This window comes from Aulonocara stuartgranti (genome assembly GCF_965226115.1).
Source record: "Aulonocara stuartgranti genome assembly, chromosome: 7".
Classification (NCBI taxonomy): Eukaryota; Metazoa; Chordata; class Actinopteri; order Cichliformes; family Cichlidae; genus Aulonocara; species Aulonocara stuartgranti.
The window spans coordinates 68,336,084-68,353,249 of NC_138945.1; the positions used below are offsets into that span (position 1 = coordinate 68,336,084).

At 42.7% G+C, this 17,166-nt stretch overlaps 1 protein-coding gene across 2 annotated transcripts; it reads left to right on the forward strand.

Annotated features, from left to right (window-relative positions):
- Positions 1-557: 557 nt before the first annotated feature.
- On the forward strand, positions 558-17,145 carry rspry1 (ring finger and SPRY domain containing 1). Of its 2 annotated transcripts, none has more exons than XM_082542568.1 (15): positions 558-1,140; positions 1,584-2,202; positions 3,735-3,787; positions 6,986-7,098; positions 8,118-8,244; positions 8,361-8,419; positions 9,994-10,060; positions 10,687-10,818; positions 10,941-11,056; positions 11,145-11,288; positions 11,487-11,598; positions 11,883-11,985; positions 12,130-12,282; positions 14,931-15,035; positions 15,141-17,145. In XM_082542568.1, the coding sequence occupies exons 2-15, from the start codon at positions 1,805-1,807 to the stop codon at positions 15,235-15,237; spliced, it is 1,779 nt and encodes a 592-aa protein (XP_082398694.1). In that variant the 5' UTR covers positions 558-1,140; positions 1,584-1,804; the 3' UTR covers positions 15,238-17,145. The 2 variants fall into 2 exon arrangements, with proteins under 2 accessions (XP_082398694.1, XP_082398695.1); XM_082542569.1 differs by having other exon boundaries at positions 558-884.
- The last annotated feature ends 21 nt before the right edge of the window (positions 17,146-17,166 follow it).

Genomic DNA, 17,166 nt, shown 5'->3' on the forward strand with positions numbered 1-17,166 from the left:
CTCCCTCCAACCTTTGAAAGCTCTCCGTGCACTTTCCACCCCAAATCACAAAGGTTCACCGAAGTGCTGAGGAAGACCGGGATGTATCGGAACTACTCCTTTAATACATCCCTGGACCGCAGCAGGGTGTGTGACTGCTTTGCAGGACATGTCTTTTGAGAAAAAAAAAAGAAGCATAAATCTCAAATGTAACGACTGCAGTATTCAATATCTGCACATGTGTGAAATTAAATGACATTGTTTAGCATGTGTGTTGATGTTTTTGTTTTCCTAGGCGTTTGATTTATTTGTCTTAACCTGTTAATATTATATGTATATATTATTTTGAACCTCAGATGAATTATAAACACATAGGTAGTCCATCTGGCATTACTAAATAGATAAAATATCCTTAATTGATGTTTCGGAGAGTAAAAAAAAAAGAAATCTTTCTTTCTTTTTTTTTTTGAAGGGGGGGGGAGGTCGCTTTAGTAAATGTTTCAGGCTGAACGAATAAAATGTGTACAAATTTAAAGGTTACTAGTCTTATAGTCCCCCTCTGCTGTACTGAACTCAGGTGTAGCATGCCATTTCTTTAATTCTTTGAACTTTGTGTTGCGCAATCAATTTCCTTTTAAAATTAACAAATTAATTCATATATTTCTTATTTCCTCATACACGTTTTAAGAGAAAAAGTAAAACCATCAGGCAGAACTCCTATGTTCACGTAACATTAGAGAGAAAAATCCTCCCTTCTCCTCCAGTCTCGCCTTCGCATCCACAGCTGACGATGACCAACCTTTTAGCTGGCAGCGCTACGGAACTTAGCGACCAGCTAGCTCTCCTTAGTAGCGTCGTTTAAAATGTGTACGCTATGACCGTGTTGCTGTTTTACTTCAGCGAAGGTGTGTTACGGCGGAATATAGACGGGTGGTGTAAATGTGTCCTGATACCCGAGTACCACGCTCAGCTTGTTGTTCCTCTCGTTACCTAACTTGTGTAGTCCGACGGGAGAATCGGAGGAGGGTCCAGCTATCGAAGCTAACAGCTCGGAGGCTAGCTCATACACAACGCAGCTACCTTGTTAGCCTTCTGGTTTGTTAACTACTTTGGTCTGGCTCGACTGCGCTTTGAATGGTGTTTGTTTTACAAGATAGCACCGTAAGTATGTCTTTAGTTCAAAATGGAACCATTGTGGCTTTTAATGATAAGAACAAGTTCGGGAAACTTGAGTTTCCTTTTTAACGTGACAACTGCTTGCTTTGTGGGTGGCTAGCTTGCAAGTCAGCTAACTGAAAAGCTCTTGTTTGTCAACAATACTAAAATGTGTCATCGTTTAGTTGCTCCGTGTGATACACTGTGCCTTTTTAATTGAGCAGCACAGCTATAGATTGAAACAACTGAACGTCGTTTAGTGGCGCTTTTGTTTGAGAGAAAGGGGAGTCATGTTTAATTTCAATAATTAACTTCTGTAATCTGCTGACATTTATCGTACGGGGTGTGTCGTTTCCGCAAGTCTAAATATTTGCTGCTGGCGGCACTGACAGATTGAGTAAGCAGCTGAGCTAAAGGCTTTCTGTTTTGTGTTTGTGTTGCCTTCACAGCGATCCATCCAGTCCTGGATGAGAGGTTGACTGAAGCCTTTGGTTGCCTGTGATGTTCCGAGCTTTCCTGGCTGCATCACCAGACCTTTTCTGGTTCATTTTAGTAGCCATTTATCACTAGTCCCACACAAGTCTCTGCTTGGCAACAGTATGGTCTTTTGCACTGGCCCCACCCAGCCCACAGGGACAAGAACCCCCCAAAACCAAGCTCTCCAAATGATATGATAGTAGCCACCTGGATTACTTTCTGTGCCTGCAGGAGCCTTGTACAGGTTCTGCTCTTCCTCTCTTCCTCAAAGTCCCTTCATCCATTCTGGGAAACACTTGCCAGTTTGGTCTCCAACTCTGGAACCATGGGTAATAGCTGTGTATGTCGAGAAGATAGTGACTTAGAGGACCAACATCATGGTTCATCGAGAGCAACCCGAGGACAAGCTAGGCGGGTGGATCACAGTGCAGGTGTGGGTGCTGACGCCGCAGAGGCTCGGAGCAGTCGGCCCAGGGACCCGGTCAGGCCACCTCGTCGAGGTCGAGGGCCTCATGAGCCGAGACGGAAAAAGCAGAATGTAGATGGCCTGGTGCTGGACACGCTGGCTGTCATCAGGACACTTGTAGACAAGTAAGTTGGAAAATGCCAACAACTATTCAATAAGCTCAACAAAATGAAAACTTAGGGTGTTCTTGGTCTACAGCTCTTAAATTCTGTCTATCCTAATTCTTGTTGGGGTTTTTTTTTTGGTTTTTTTTAAATAACGTCAACCTATAATGTTAACAGTGGGTTAACAATTAGGTGTCAATTAGGGTTCAGTGTTATTCTTGTGGTATTATAACAATAAACTGGGGAGTTATTCTTTTTTTCAGGAAATTGGGATCTTTCATAAAGAAAAGATTAATAATAAAGCATGCAGCTGCAGCTTATTCATGAAAAAAATCAATACTTTCACACAAAAGCCTGCTTAAAACAAAGGTGATTAAGAGCCCTGAGCTGCAGTTGCAAGCATTAATTTGTAGAACCTGTGGCTTTGAATAAGTAGAACCCATAAGCCCGTGCCACCTCCTCCACGTATTTGTTGTCGTTGAAGAACCAACTTGCATTTTGAGGCGTAGTATAGTGAGTCATGTTTCTGAAGTTCATGCAATAAGAAGAGATGCTCCCAAGGAAAACTGATTTCCTTGTGATTGTAGATAATCAGAAAAGAGAGATTTTACTGTCCACTGGGACTGTTGTCACAGATCTGTGCAACTGTCTCTTAGTATACACCAAATAACAGCCACGGTGTCTTTATTAACTCTTCTTTCATCGTGTTTAAAAGCCTTCTGTACAGACATCTCAGTTTGTACCTAAAGCAACAGAACAGATTTTCCATCACAGCCTCTCGGTGGTTTGATGTTGGCTTCAGCACGTTCTGTCTGATTCAGCCACTTGTTCAGTTGCCCTTTTTTTTTTTTTTCCCCAGATTTTTCATTTAACATCACTGACATCTGTTTTAACAGCGTGTTGCCACACAACTAAACCTCTTCAGGATAACAGTACATGTATGAATCGACAATAAGCTGCAAAAAATCGGACTAACAGTGTTTTAGAGGTTCACTGTTTGTCTTAAAATCAATGTATTGGCAAAATAAAGTAGACTTAAAATACTATTGCATAATCTCAGTTTGAAAATGGCTGTGTTTAAAACATTATTCCAACAGTGTGCAAACAATATGACTAATTAATGAAGGACATCTCACTTGCAGTATTACTAAGTAATGGTAGGAAATCTGAGAATTAAGCCGAGTCTGTGGCTGGCTATAGTGATAGTGGGTTTGATTTTTTTGGGATCAGCTACAATAAGTAATGGTAACAGAAGCGTTATCATCAGTTACATCCACTGAACCAGATACATCGTAACTATACACTCGCTTCAGCCTCTCCACAGGATAACACTGTTGTCCATATCCATTACTGTGATCACAGAAACGCACAAAGACATGAGTCATTTGTTGATATTATTCCAGATGCTGTGATCACAGGGTCACAAACACTTTGGCTGGTTGAGTGCTTTTAGTGAGCATCACTACATTTGTGTTAATTGTGCACGCCCAAGTTTGTTATTTTTGGGTAAAGTGAAAAAGATGTAAAACAAAAAACCCTGCCTTGTTTTTCAGTGATCAAGAGCCTCCTTACTCCATGATCACGCTGCATGAGATGGCAGAGACGGGTAAGGAAACTTCTCTGAAACACGTTCACATGCTCAACACAAAACATGAAGCCACACAGCAAACAAACACCACTCTGGCACGTCGGTGTTCTTTAAAAATGTGAAGAAGTGTGGCTCTGTGTGACATAAGAGCTTTTATTGTTGGTTCAAAGGTTATCAGATGTGTGAAAGAAGGAACACTTGCTCTGTGATGAAAACACGATATGATAAGGTGACAAAAACATTTCTTGGTTTGTCAAATGAACCCATTTCTCTAATATCGAGAGGGTTTATCTTTATTAGTGACTAGAGAGGAGTTCCAGGAATTAACAGTCCTGTGTGCATATGCTTTCCCTTCCCCCCCCTCAGGCTCAATGTCTGAGTTGTTTATGAGAAGTGCTAAGGAAGTATCATTACAGTGCATTGAACTCAGTAGATGTTTTTCTGCTTTGATATATCTGGACTATTTGAAAACTTGCTTGCTCCAAATTTACCTGTGGTATTCTAAAATGCGCACTTCTAGACATCATACTGACTGGTTACCATTTCGTGGCAATTCAGCAGCAGAGTTTGCTTTATCTGTCAGAAAAGACCCCGTATGTGTGACAATGGCTTTATCCTTCTAAAGCTTTCCCACATGCGCTGCAGCTCTCGCCTCGTCTAAGAGTTGCCCTACAGAGGTGCTGGTGAGAAACGAATGCAAGGTGCCACTGGATCAGATATTACCTGGTCTTAAACCTGCTCCCCAGTACAAAGTCTTGGTGAGATTATGCTAGTGGTCAGGAAGTGCAGCTAACAGTTTGTCACATTTATGTTGTGCCTCTATTTTCCATCTAATCTCGCCTTAACCACAAAGGATTTCCAAGTGGATCCAATTATTTTCAGGTTATAATGAAAGCACACCTGTATGGTAGCACTGCTAAGTTTAAAGTTGGATGACACCATGCATTAGCACTTGGATGAGATCTGCTCAGTGTATGAGCTTGACTCCCACCAGTTGTGGCCTGTTTCTTCTAGTCATTTTTCAGTCCCCGTTTGTTTGTCTTGAATTGATGTATCATCTCCCTTATTCAGATAAGTGTGCATGCACGCTTCAATTGTGCAATTTGTAGTGTTCAAAACTGGTCTGGGTTGTGCAATCTCTTGTTAACAGTAAGCACAGTTTTGACCAAAATACGCAAAACCTGCACGATCAGGTTTGAGTGGACTGAATGTGAGCAGAGGAGTGGGACTGCAGCAGTCCCGAGCTAAGGTTGCTTCCTCAGCATATGTACTCCAGCTTGCCCAGCCTGAGGGGAGCAGTTCATCATTTGGGGAAGGGACACAGTCGTGATTTATCCCACATACATAATGTATTAGAGTTCACACTTTTACCCCAATCTAGTGAGTTTTATTTATGGAATAATTTTGTGCTAGTTTGATGTTTCTGTTGAATTCTTTTTGTTGTGCTTGTGGTTTCGTGTGCATATGGTTGAAGCCCTCACATTTGCTTGAGGCGTGCAGTGTTTGGATGTGTATGCGGTACCTTGTGAATTCTTGCACAAGCCTGGTGTCATGCACATATGGTGTTTGACGCTCACAAGGCTCGGTGTTGTGTGGCTTGACAGCAGCCAAGCTGGGTATTAGCTTGCAGTCCTGAACCCTGAGTCCAGCCAAGAAGCAAATCAGTCAGCTAGCCAGTCACTTTCTGTTTGACACGTGCAAGCAATGTAAATTATTCATAAGATAGTTGGCTTTCATGAGTGATATTACAGAAAGGATTTCTCACTGAGTCACCTAATGGGCAGGAAATGCATGCTTTAGTAGGCTGCGTATTATACTCACAACCGAGGGTTATGTTGGTGAGCACGGATTTATACTCAAACATCTTCTTTCCTTGTGAGAGAAACAGCAGAGGAAGCTTTGCTTGGATGAGGCTTTAACAGCAGCTGTGAAAGGAATTTATATTTTGCACTTAGTATTTATTATTTAAGAGTTTATGCGAAAAACAACCCAGACATGCTCATTGATTTCACACAGTGTTGACTGTTTTATTCTTTTTCTTAGTTTTAATTTTCCAACCAGCTTCATCAGTCCACAGATACTTGCTCCTTTCAGAAACATCTCACTGGAGATCATTCAGATGAAATGGGCAAATCATGGAATTTGAGCCAGATTAAATACACCTTGTACAAATGAACAAACAAGTCTCAGAAAAGAGACCAAGAAGTGTGCTGCTACTTTTGCTAGTGTGGGCTCAATGACGGCTGGTTTGCCCTACAGACAGAACACGAGTGTCAACTATATAATGCCAGTATCCAAACAGCATCTGTGTGCAACTCTGTTCTAGCTGAATACATCAGAAAATGAGGCAAAATCTTGTGGGACCATTTAATAATTGCACCTTAGATTTTAATTATGTACTTTGGAAGACACCACATGCTCACTACCGTGAGGTAGAGCAGGTAAAGAACCGTAAGATCTAGGGCATTCATGCCACGGCTGACCTGGCCTGTGCCTTAATTTACATCTCGCCTGGTAGAGAAGGACCAGCAAAGGCTCTTTTTTCCCCAGAAAGCTTAACCTGTTAAGCCCCCAGCGGCTTTATGATCTCCGCAATCTCCTCCCTTTTGCACCCTTATTTGGGTGCTTAAGAGGTTAAACTAACTGGGCTTCCTTCAAGGCTGCTGGCGAATTGTTGCAGAACCACAATAGAAAAGCATCTTGTGTCTTAGTGTAAGAGTATGGCAGCTGCATGAAACAGGACAGAAAGGACTTGGCCAGGCTAGTGAGAAAAACATAGGGCTTTATGGGACGGTCTCTCCCAGATCTGGATCCAGTGTATGCTGGCCATGTCCAGAAGGAAAGCTAGCTGTAGACTCCGCCCACCTGGTGATAAACTTTGTCCCTGTTCTTTCTGGAGGACGGTATAGGACCACTGAAGCAAGAACCAACAGACGCACGCATGCAGGCACCTCGGGCCATGCACTGGACTCCTGCACTTTAAAACGTGCGGCTACAATGCTGCCTCTTTATTCGTTTCCCTGTTGTGTGTATTTATTTATTTGAAGTCTTTCTGTGTTTTAAGCTGAGAACTATCATACAGAATTATGTTGGGTGACTGCTTAATGACAATGACGAATCTTTTGATTCTCAAGGAGGCAGATTACCAAAAACCAACAGTGTAAAATAACAAAAGTGATACAAAATCTCGGTTGAAAGTTTCTTGTTTTCTCTTAGATGACGGCTGGCTGGAGGTTGTCCAGTCTCTGATACGAGTGATTCCACTGGATGATCCACTAGGCCCTGCAGTGATCACACTTCTCCTGGATGAGTGTCCTCTACCCACCAAGGTATCAATCTGACCTTTAACCTAGGAAGTAATGGATGTGATCTTAAATCTGCCGTTCCTTGGCCTTTCTGTTTGACTGCAGCTCTAATCAGAATAACAATCTTTGACTTGTTCTTTCCCCTTTTCTGTATTTTGATGACACTCGCTCACTCACATTTCTCTGCGCATATGTTTCAGTTAAAATGATGCTCGTTTATATTTGGAAGCAGCATTTTAAATCATTAGTTTCGATTTTCGCTCAAGTCACACAGATTTAATGAAGTGCAGCTATTTTTGTAGATTTCTTATCATTTCTATTAATTAGAAATGATAAAAATGAAATCACAGTTATTGTTATTATTGTCCAGGATAGATTAATCTTGTGTAGAACAACAAGTGCTCATTCAGCTAAAACTTTTTTGTTTTTTCCCTCCGATCCCCCCCTTCACCCACAACCTTTTTTTTAAACTTCTTTGAACAAATAAAATGTGCCTGCTGCTTCCATGATCAGTGATGTGGGGACAGAGGCCGTACCGTTACACTCTGAACAGAGTGAGCTCCTCACAGTATCCCACAGAAATGCAGTGAATCCAGTGGAACTTATATTTCACACAATATCATGTAATAATAATAATAAAGTGTACTTTATTGATCCCTGTGGGAAAATTCCTTCCTGCATTTAACCCATTCACTCAGTGAAGCAGTGGGCTGCCATTGGCCGCCTGGGTAGAAGTGTGTAGGGACGGTACCTTGCTCAGGGGTACCTCAGGGTAGCCGTTCAGGGGAATCAAACCCCTGACCTTCCGATCACGGGGCCCTAAGACTCAATCAGTACAATCTTAGAATAGAAATTGTGGGTGCTCCGCGCCAACTGTGCATGGAATAATCCTGGTTTATGTCCTTGTAGCATCATCTGTCAGGATCATGGAAGTGTTTTTAAATGTTTAAAACAGAAGCGTTCCAGCTTTCTGTGGTGCTTGACTTTAGGTTGTTTGGAGAAACAATGAATGATCCTCGCTGAAGTTTTCCTTTTCTGTTCAGGATGCTCTCCAGAAACTCTCGGACATGTTGAGTCTGAGTTCAGCCGTTGCACAACAAGACGCTCTAAACCCCGCTAAACACAGAAACACCACTGCGGTCCTGGGATGCCTGGCAGAGAAGCTAGCCGGTACAGTCCACAGTTCTGGTTTATTTGTGTTTAATTTTTGGTATTTTTATGTTTTCAATAAACCTAAAGAAAGCCCAACGTTTGCCCTGTTTCTTACAACACCTTTTATTTTGTAGGATTGCCCAGTATTGGGTTGTTGAGCCCTGGAACCCTTGAATACCTTCTAGAGAGCCTGGTGAGCAGACCTTGACACGCGGTGTTGTTTAGTGTGTGGTATGCTGCACGAATGACACTGTTGCACATTGCCTACAATTTGCTGATGCCTTGTGGTCCGAGAGCTTTTATTATCCTTCAGACGGAGCTCTATAACACCGGGTAACCTAGGGCGGCTCGATTATGGCAAAAATGATAATCACGATAATCATCTCGATTATTTGACAATATTTATTTAACAATAACAATGTGTTGAATAATGACTTTAAAAAATAATATAAAACAGTGCAAATACTGATAACAGTGCAAATGTTTGCAGTATAAGAAATAAATGAAAAATGTAAACATCTGTGTTTAGTGAGCTTTGCAGTGTTGCTCTGTGGTGCAGCTACACTGTAGCAAAGTTTACACACTGTGTCTACTTGATCCACGTCTGACTGAACCCATAATGTTTCCACACCACTGAAGTTTTTTTTACCTCTTTACAACCAACGGCAGTCACTCTCCTCTCCAAATAACTTCTGCTCAGCTTTCCGAGCTTCCCTCGGGTCCTCTTAATCAGCGGTCCCCGACCCCCGGGCCTCGGACCGGTACCGGTGCGTGAGTCGTTTGGTACCGGGCCGCGAGAGTTGAGGCTCAGGTGTGAAATGTATAGTTTTCAGGGTTTTTATCGGTTTTCAGCGTTATTTTGTTATCGTTTTATCGTTAACTCGGTTTTCCTGGGTCTTTTCACGTGTGTTATGAATAAATCTTCTTTTTTTCGGTACCAGTACTAGTTTTATTTTGTTGTATTTATCCGCGACACCTTAAAGGCCGGTCCGTGAAAATATTGTCGGGCATAAACCGGTCCGTGGCGCAAAAAAGGTTGGAGACTGCTGCTCTTAATTGTTGTGACACGTGTTCGAAATGCAGAGAGGTGCGCTCGATTTGCCACACGGAGCAGCGCGAGAGTAAAGCACGAGGGAGGGGCTAATAATCGGCTCAGTCATTTTTAATGATCATTGAAAGCCCAGATCGTAATCGTGATTAAAATTCGATTAATTGAGCAGCCCTAGGGTAACATTCTACTTGCAAGAACAGTGAGAAAGCTTCAGGTTACTTAAAACGAAGTCTGGTAAGGTCCAATCACGTCGAGCAGCCCAATCCCCGATGATGCACGGCAGAGACGGTGGACTATAAAGATGTGGACACCACTCTGCTACATCTGCTGGGATCGCTCTTGCTGTTTATTAGATAAGAGCTGCACTGTTTTCTGTGACACTGCGTCACCAAGTTTTGTCAGAGCTATAAAGAAGTCGGGTCTGTTGCAGTGCGCATTTCAGGCTGGTCTAACAACAGCAACAAAACACATCAGCATTTTCTGACAAAGACAACAGACGCAATATTGAAGTGGCCAAATTTAGTGGGAATAAGTGCGTTTCTTTGGACTGGTTGTATTTGTGCCACTGCGAACATGAATGCGATCACGTCACTGCAGCGACTTTTTATAAAGTACTCAAGGGAGCGTTAAGGTTGAATTATAACATGAAAGTTAATGGTTTGTTTAATTGGTGAAATATGTGGAAAATGAATGTGTAATATTTGTGGTTCCTCCAGAGCTCCGAGGCCCACCCCACTGTCATGCTGTTTGCTCTCATCGCTTTGGAGAAGTTCTCTCAGACAAGTAGGTTCACTCACTATATGAAGCCAGTTTAAAAACGAAGACTCACGATTAGGCTGGTGAAATAAGACGTGTGTTATCAGATAAATGAGCCGAGGAGCTGTAAACGGCTCTTCTGCTGTCGATTAGTGTTTCACAGAATTCAGATGAGTGCTTTTGTTTAGCAGTTTTATTACCTGAGCGATGAAGCATAATAGCACTAAAACCCACCACTTCTCTGTATTTCACGACTAGGACGTAATGGTCTCAGTTACAAATCTTTTCTTATAGTTTCTCTAAAATGTCAGCATTGAGCTGCCCCCTACATATTTAATTGAAGTCACTGCATAAAGAACTGTGAGGTCTGTTTAGAGACAGGGTTTCATGTGATTTGTTTTGCTTCATTTCAAATGGCTCACGTTTTATTGATGCTGTTTGTTCTTGAACATGTTTTCTCCCATTTGTGTTGTCAATTCTGCTCCGAGTGCTCCTGAAACGTGGGCGACTGTAGCTCGATGCGGTGCACAAACAGCACTGAAGCTGCTGATGCTCAGCTAATTGAGATCCTCCCGTGTAGGGATGCTTTTACACACAGCAGGGTTGTGACGTATTGTGCGAGGTTCACAGACGTTCTGGTTTCCTTTGCTTAGGCGAGAACAAGCTGACTGTGTCCGAGTCTTCGATCAGCGATCGTCTGGCTGTTCTGGAGTCTTGGGCAGAACATCCTGACTATCTAAAGAGGCAGGTTGGATTTTGTGCACAGTGGAGCCTTGACAACTTGTGTGAGTAGCCCCATGTTTCACCCGTTCTGTGCCGGTGTAGTTTCTTAGATGAGCCAATTATAATCCTCTGAGTCACCGACAAAAGAAAAGCCATCATTTTTCTCCCGCTCTTCTCCATCCAGTCCTAAAGGACGGTCGTCAGTTCACTTACGAAAAAGTCAACCTCACGAATATCAACGCCATGCTGAACAGCAACGATGTTAGCGAGTACCTCAAGATCTCCCCGACTGGACTCGAGGTCAGTCTGCGTGTGAATGCAGATTAGATGCAGAGTTTTTACTGTAACTGAAAAGTCTGAACCTCCTTCTGTTTGCTCTTGTCTTCAGGCGCGATGTGATGCCTCATCCTTTGAGAGCGTGCGCTGTACATTCTGTGTGGATTCGGGCGTTTGGTACTACGAGGTGACGGTTATCACATCGGGGGTGATGCAGATCGGATGGGCCACCAAGGACAGCAAGTTCCTAAACCATGTACTTGAACACTTTTACAGTTTGCCCTTAGCAAAGTGTTCTGAATCTGATGAGATATTCTCCTTTGGCTTGACTGCACCACCTAATCTGTGTGTGTGTGTGTGTGTGTGTGTGTGTGTGTGTGTGTGTGTGTGTGTGTGTGTGTGTGTGTGTGTGTGTGTGTGTGTGTGTGTGTGTGTGTGTGTGTGTGTTTTACAGGAAGGTTATGGAATAGGAGATGATGAATACTCGTGTGCGTACGATGGCTGCAGGCAGCTAATCTGGTACAACGCTCGCAGTAAACCTCATGCTCACCCCTGCTGGAAGGAGGGTACGCAGTACTGACATACATGTAGTTATAATCAGACATTGCTGCCATCTTTTTGCTGACTTTAATGACATTTTCAAATGTTCCCATTTTAAGAAACCTGTGTTATAATGACATGCTTCTGAGTGTCAGTGTTTGGAAATAGCTTTGTTATTTCGGCGTGACTGTTTTGTGATTTTTAGCGCCCACGCTGTCACTGCCAACATTCAGGCTCTGGCCCACATCCCACACAGATAACAGTAATAGCACGCCAAAGCTTCATTCTGCTGCGTGTGCGTTCCCTTTAGGAGATGCCATCGGCTTCCTGTTGGATCTCAGCAAAAAGCAGATGATCTTTTACCTGAACGGACATCAGCTCCCGCCAGAGAAACAGGTGTTCTCATCTGCCACGTGAGTCCACACAAAGTCTGTCATCTCCTCTCGTCATGTTTCACTTCCTCCCTTCCTCTCCTTTCCTCATTTTTCTCTTTATTTTGTTCTGTGTCTCCACATTTTCTCTCATTTATCCCCGTGTTTTCTTCCCCTTTGTGCCAGGTCCGGCTTCTTTGCGGCAGCCAGCTTCATGTCGTACCAGCAGTGTGAGTTTAACTTCGGGGCCAAGCCTTTCCGTCACCCACCTTCTGTCAAGTTCAGCACCTTCAATGACTTTGCTTCACTGCTGCCCAGTGAAAAGATCATCCTGCCCAGGTAAGACATGAAACAGGTCCGTGACATATTTTATTTATTTATTTCGTGGTGTTGGATGATGCTGTGAGAGGTTGGGAAAGCAGTGTGTAATCTGCTGTAACTAAACTGTCCTCTGAATGGTTCTTGTATAGCTTTTTCACTCTGAGCACTCAAAGCGCTTTATACAACGAATTCATTCACTCATCATTCTTTAAACCTCTCATTAGAGTCTGTCGGCTGCATCAAACCAGCACTTTTATTTCAACGGTAACATTAAAATCTTCAGTGCATTTGTCTCCTACACGTCAAACTTTGCTCTGGGCAGATGCTCGGTCTTGGCTCAGTGTAACCACGCAACCATACTCTGAAAGTGGAGCAAAAACGAAACCCTGATGTCATATCTGATTTAATAAGACAGGATGGAGACGGGCTACAGCTGCTTAATACAAAGCTCTAATGTTCCTCTGTGTCAGATAAGATAAGATTAGATTAGATAGAACTTTATTAATCCCTCGGGTGGGTTCCTCTGGGAAATTCGACTTCCAAAAAGCACAGCAACGACCGAAGTTACAGTTACAGAATTGTTATATATATATATATATATATATATATATATATATATATATATATATACACACACACACACACACATATATAAATACAGAGACAAATATAAATAAAATATACAAAGGGGATAAATAGAATAAATAGGAATAAAAAATAAAAATACAAGTGAATTGCACATTTCAAGTATTGAGTCTATTGCACTGTTGACTATTTACAAAAGTATTGCACAAGGTATTGTACAGTGAGGTGAAGAGGCACTACAGCTTAGTTGTTCCCCCCTCCTTTGTCCTCCTGTTTCCCCTCCCTCAACTTTGCAGCGATCTGTTGCAACAACGGGACCTTGAACGTTACCACAGTTGGATCATCGCGTCTCTAAAACATCATCAACAAAAATAGCAAAATAATGTGGACAAAGAAAAGACTCGATGTAGGTGTTTGTTATAGTGTCCTGTCACTGACTGACAAATGAAAAGGATGGACAGCTTTTCATTTCCTCTGTTTTTGTCTTTTCTTTGAAACACAGTCGGGCTAAATGAAGGAAAGACTGACGCAATAGAAATGGCTGCATCTAAAAACCAAGCGTCTGTCCACACCACCGTGTGCAGCATGCAGTGTTGGGAAGGTTACTTTTAAAATGTATTCCATTACAGAATACAGATTACATGCCCCAAAATGTATTCTGTAACGTATTCCGTTACGTTACTCAATGACAGTAACGTATTCTGAATACTTTGGATTACTTAATATATTATCGTGCTTTTTACAACAACGTGAATGTACTATTGCTGTGTGATTTATTACTGTTACTGAAGGTCCGCGACTCCGAACTGTAGTAAAGGGACCTCTGACTAATACGGCGGGGTCCCTGTCGGCTCGTAGCCGAAAAATAGCTTTACTTTGTTGTCTGTGTCAACTTTGCTAGCAGAGACAGAGAGAGGCGTTGAAAGGCTGCTCCAACGGAACTTATTGTTTTCGGAGGAAAACACGAACACGGCGTACAGTCGAGTCTTAATAGCTTACTTACAGCTGGGCTCGTCAGGCTCTCTTCTTGGCTGCAGTGGTTATTATTATATTTACATGCTTCCAGCTCCCGTTTCTCCTCGATGACAACTCGTACCTTTCCACTCGCCTTTTTCTCCCTCCTCGCGCTCACAGACACATAACGTGTATGGCAGTCCATTCTCCCTGCAGCACGGACTACACTGCCCATGATGCAACATTCTTTAGAGCTATGCTTGTAGCATTCTGCCTGTTAGCTTAGCACAACAACAACAACGAAAAGGCGCTCTCTCACCCAGGAAACACACAGTCGCAGAGAGAGAGAGCGTCGCCCTGTAACCATGGCAACCGTAACGCTGCTGCCTGGAACGAAAGAACGTAGCTGTCAAACAAACCCAAACAGTCCTGACCCGCGACAATATGAAACAGGAAAGTACCGCAGTGTAATCCATTTATTTCAACAAAGTAACTGTATTCTGAATACCACCTTTTTAAACGGTAACTGTTACGGAATACAGTTACTCATATTTTGTATTTTAAATACGTAACGGCGGTACATGTACTCCGTTACTCCCCAACACTGGCAGCATGACGCATTAAGCAGCTGTCCCACAGAAAATCTGTCAGCTGAGCTTCAGCAGCTCAACGTTAGCTTGTTCGTCCTAAAAATGTACATAAAATGTGACCTTTTAAAAAGAAACCTAAATGTAACCGTTTGAGTTGCATATTCCACATCTGGATTTTATTTTATTTACTGATTTATTTTTACATTTGCAAAAAATGCAACAATTAACATTTTTTTTAATTAAAAAAAGGGGTTAAGACAGCTTGTTTCAGAGCACCGTAAGGTAATTGGGGATTATTTTGAACTTGAAATGCATGGCTCTAAATGAGTGTAATGACTCTGATCAGTCACTCCCCCCACACATCGATTTTGAACGCTGTGGGAAAGGGAGACGGCGTGAAGAGAAGGAACGATTGCATGAAAACTGTCCGTGTGTGTGTCCAGTCTTCTTTTTCCTTAGACAGAACAAACCCCAGCAGACGGTGCACCTGCATGTGTATAGAAACGTCACGTGTGTATTTGTGTGTGTGTTTCCTAGACACCGGCGTCTGGCCTTAATGAGGCAGGTTAGCATCCGAGACAACTGCTGCACGCTGTGTTGTGATGTCATGGCCGACACAGAGCTGCGGCCCTGTGGACATGGGTATGTGTTCTTCTGCTGTCAATAAAACGTCTGTGAAACTCAAGTTCATTTTTGTTCACTCCTTAAACAGGAACAATCTGACTTTGTCCCGTCTCTTTTCCCCAGTGGTATGTGTATGGAGTGTGCCTTACAGTTAGAGACGTGCCCCCTCTGCCGCCACGACATCCAGACCCGCGTCAGACTCATTGCACACGTCTCCTGACACACTTCCTGCGCTCGCTCCAGTAAACGGAGGCACACAAGCCCTTTAGCTTCCTCCTCCTCCTCTAATCCCCTCTTACCCCACAGGGCTGCGAGGACGTTGCCACAGTGTGGCGATGATGGCAGAACGCTGAATTCTGGTCAGACGAGATGGCGGCAATGGAGGGGTGGATAGATGAAAGAAAGGAGATGAGAGGAGGGGCAAAAAACCGACAGCTGGAACCCCCAGGAGCTTTTCCTCGTCTATCTACATCTCCTCTTTTATATCCTTCTGACAACTCGCTGCAGAAGCTGGGCCAAGAAAACTTTCTACTTTTTTTTTTTTTCCAAATAAAAGCGCAGAGACCGTGTAACTCGGCTACAGACAGAACCGAGTTCTTATCTCCAGGCCCGTGTAAAGCTATTTAAAAACAAAGAACCTTTCCATCACGAGGACCCCACTTGTGCTTTCAGTCCTGAGGCTGCTACTATTTAACCCCATCGCCGTCATGCACACGTCTGCAGACGTGACAGGGCTTGGTCACAGAGGAAAACGCAGCCTGTAGTACAGTATTAAACCGAAGGTACAAACTTGAAATGTGTCTTACTTTCTTTTTTTGCTTACAGATGCGTGAGTGATTGTGTTCTCACTGTAGCATTTTCATTTTCTCCAACACTCAAACCCTGGGCAGCTTTCCCGTCTGTACTGATCGATCACCCAGTAGGAGGTTTTTCATTCTATTGTTGGCTAAAATCTCAGATTCTACTCTGTCTAATTGACTTTAATCGCTTGAGTTCAATTTTCTGATTAAGTTTACAAAGCAAATCACAAAAGAAAGTAAATGGCAGAAATAACGTGTTTCTGTCTGAATAAGAACTGATTGATTTGACCCTCCCTTTTGTGCTTTACTCGTTTATAAAGCAACCACAGAATGTGGGGATTAAAATTTACATTAAAGTCACATACAAGTGATCGCAGTCAGGTTTCTTCCTCCCGGTTATAAATGCACATTTTAAAGAACCAGTGTAAGGGAAGTGTGTACTCGCACCACCACACACTGTAAAACTTGATTAGTGCCAACAGTTGGGGAACAGGGGTCGAGCTTGTCTGAGAGGCTGTTTGATTTTTGGTTTGTGATGACAAACCTGACACTTTTCAGTCCACAAAAAGAGTTTTTAGTTGGTCACTTAAAATGAGGCTGAACGCTGATGTTGGCTCACGAGCTGAGCGGTGAATTGCAGGAGGAAATGTGGATTGATCGTTCACGTGCTGCACGTCACAGCGCTGCTGGTGATCTTGTGTTAAAAGCAAAGTTTGTCAGAAGTGCTCAGGCTGAGTAAAAACGCGGGTTCTGTACAACTCCTGCTCCCTTTTCTTCATCTTCCCTCTTCTTGTCTTTTGCTTTGTGTTTGTCTTTCTGTCCATCCTTTACTTGAAGCATCTCTGGGTTGACTGAATTATGTTTGTATTTTGGAAACAGGTGACAAAATTAATCGTACGTTAAATCATAATTCAGTAAAATTGTATTGTACAATTTTAAAACGCCCAATGGCATTTCAAATGACAGCAATTTTACATATATCCTGTTCTTATAGTTTCTGAAGGAGTTGATGCTTCATGCTGCATGAACAAAATCAGTAAAATCATTCACACGATACTAGAACGGTTTATGACAACAGCAGAATCTCTCGGTATGACAAAAGACCGGTATGGTCGTTGTTTGCTATGTTGTAGTTTCCTGGAGCACCTTATCCATGGAGGTGAGAGGTGAATTTTGTGTGTGTGTGTGTGTGTGTGTGTGTGAGAGAGAGAGAGAGAATGTATTTAAAACATCTGTAAAGGAAAATCTCCCCGAGTTCCCAAAGATGTGATTTATTGAAGAATTGTTTCCTGGATTGTGACATTTGTAATAAATGTATGTTCATGTGATTCTTTTGTGTGACTCCTGCT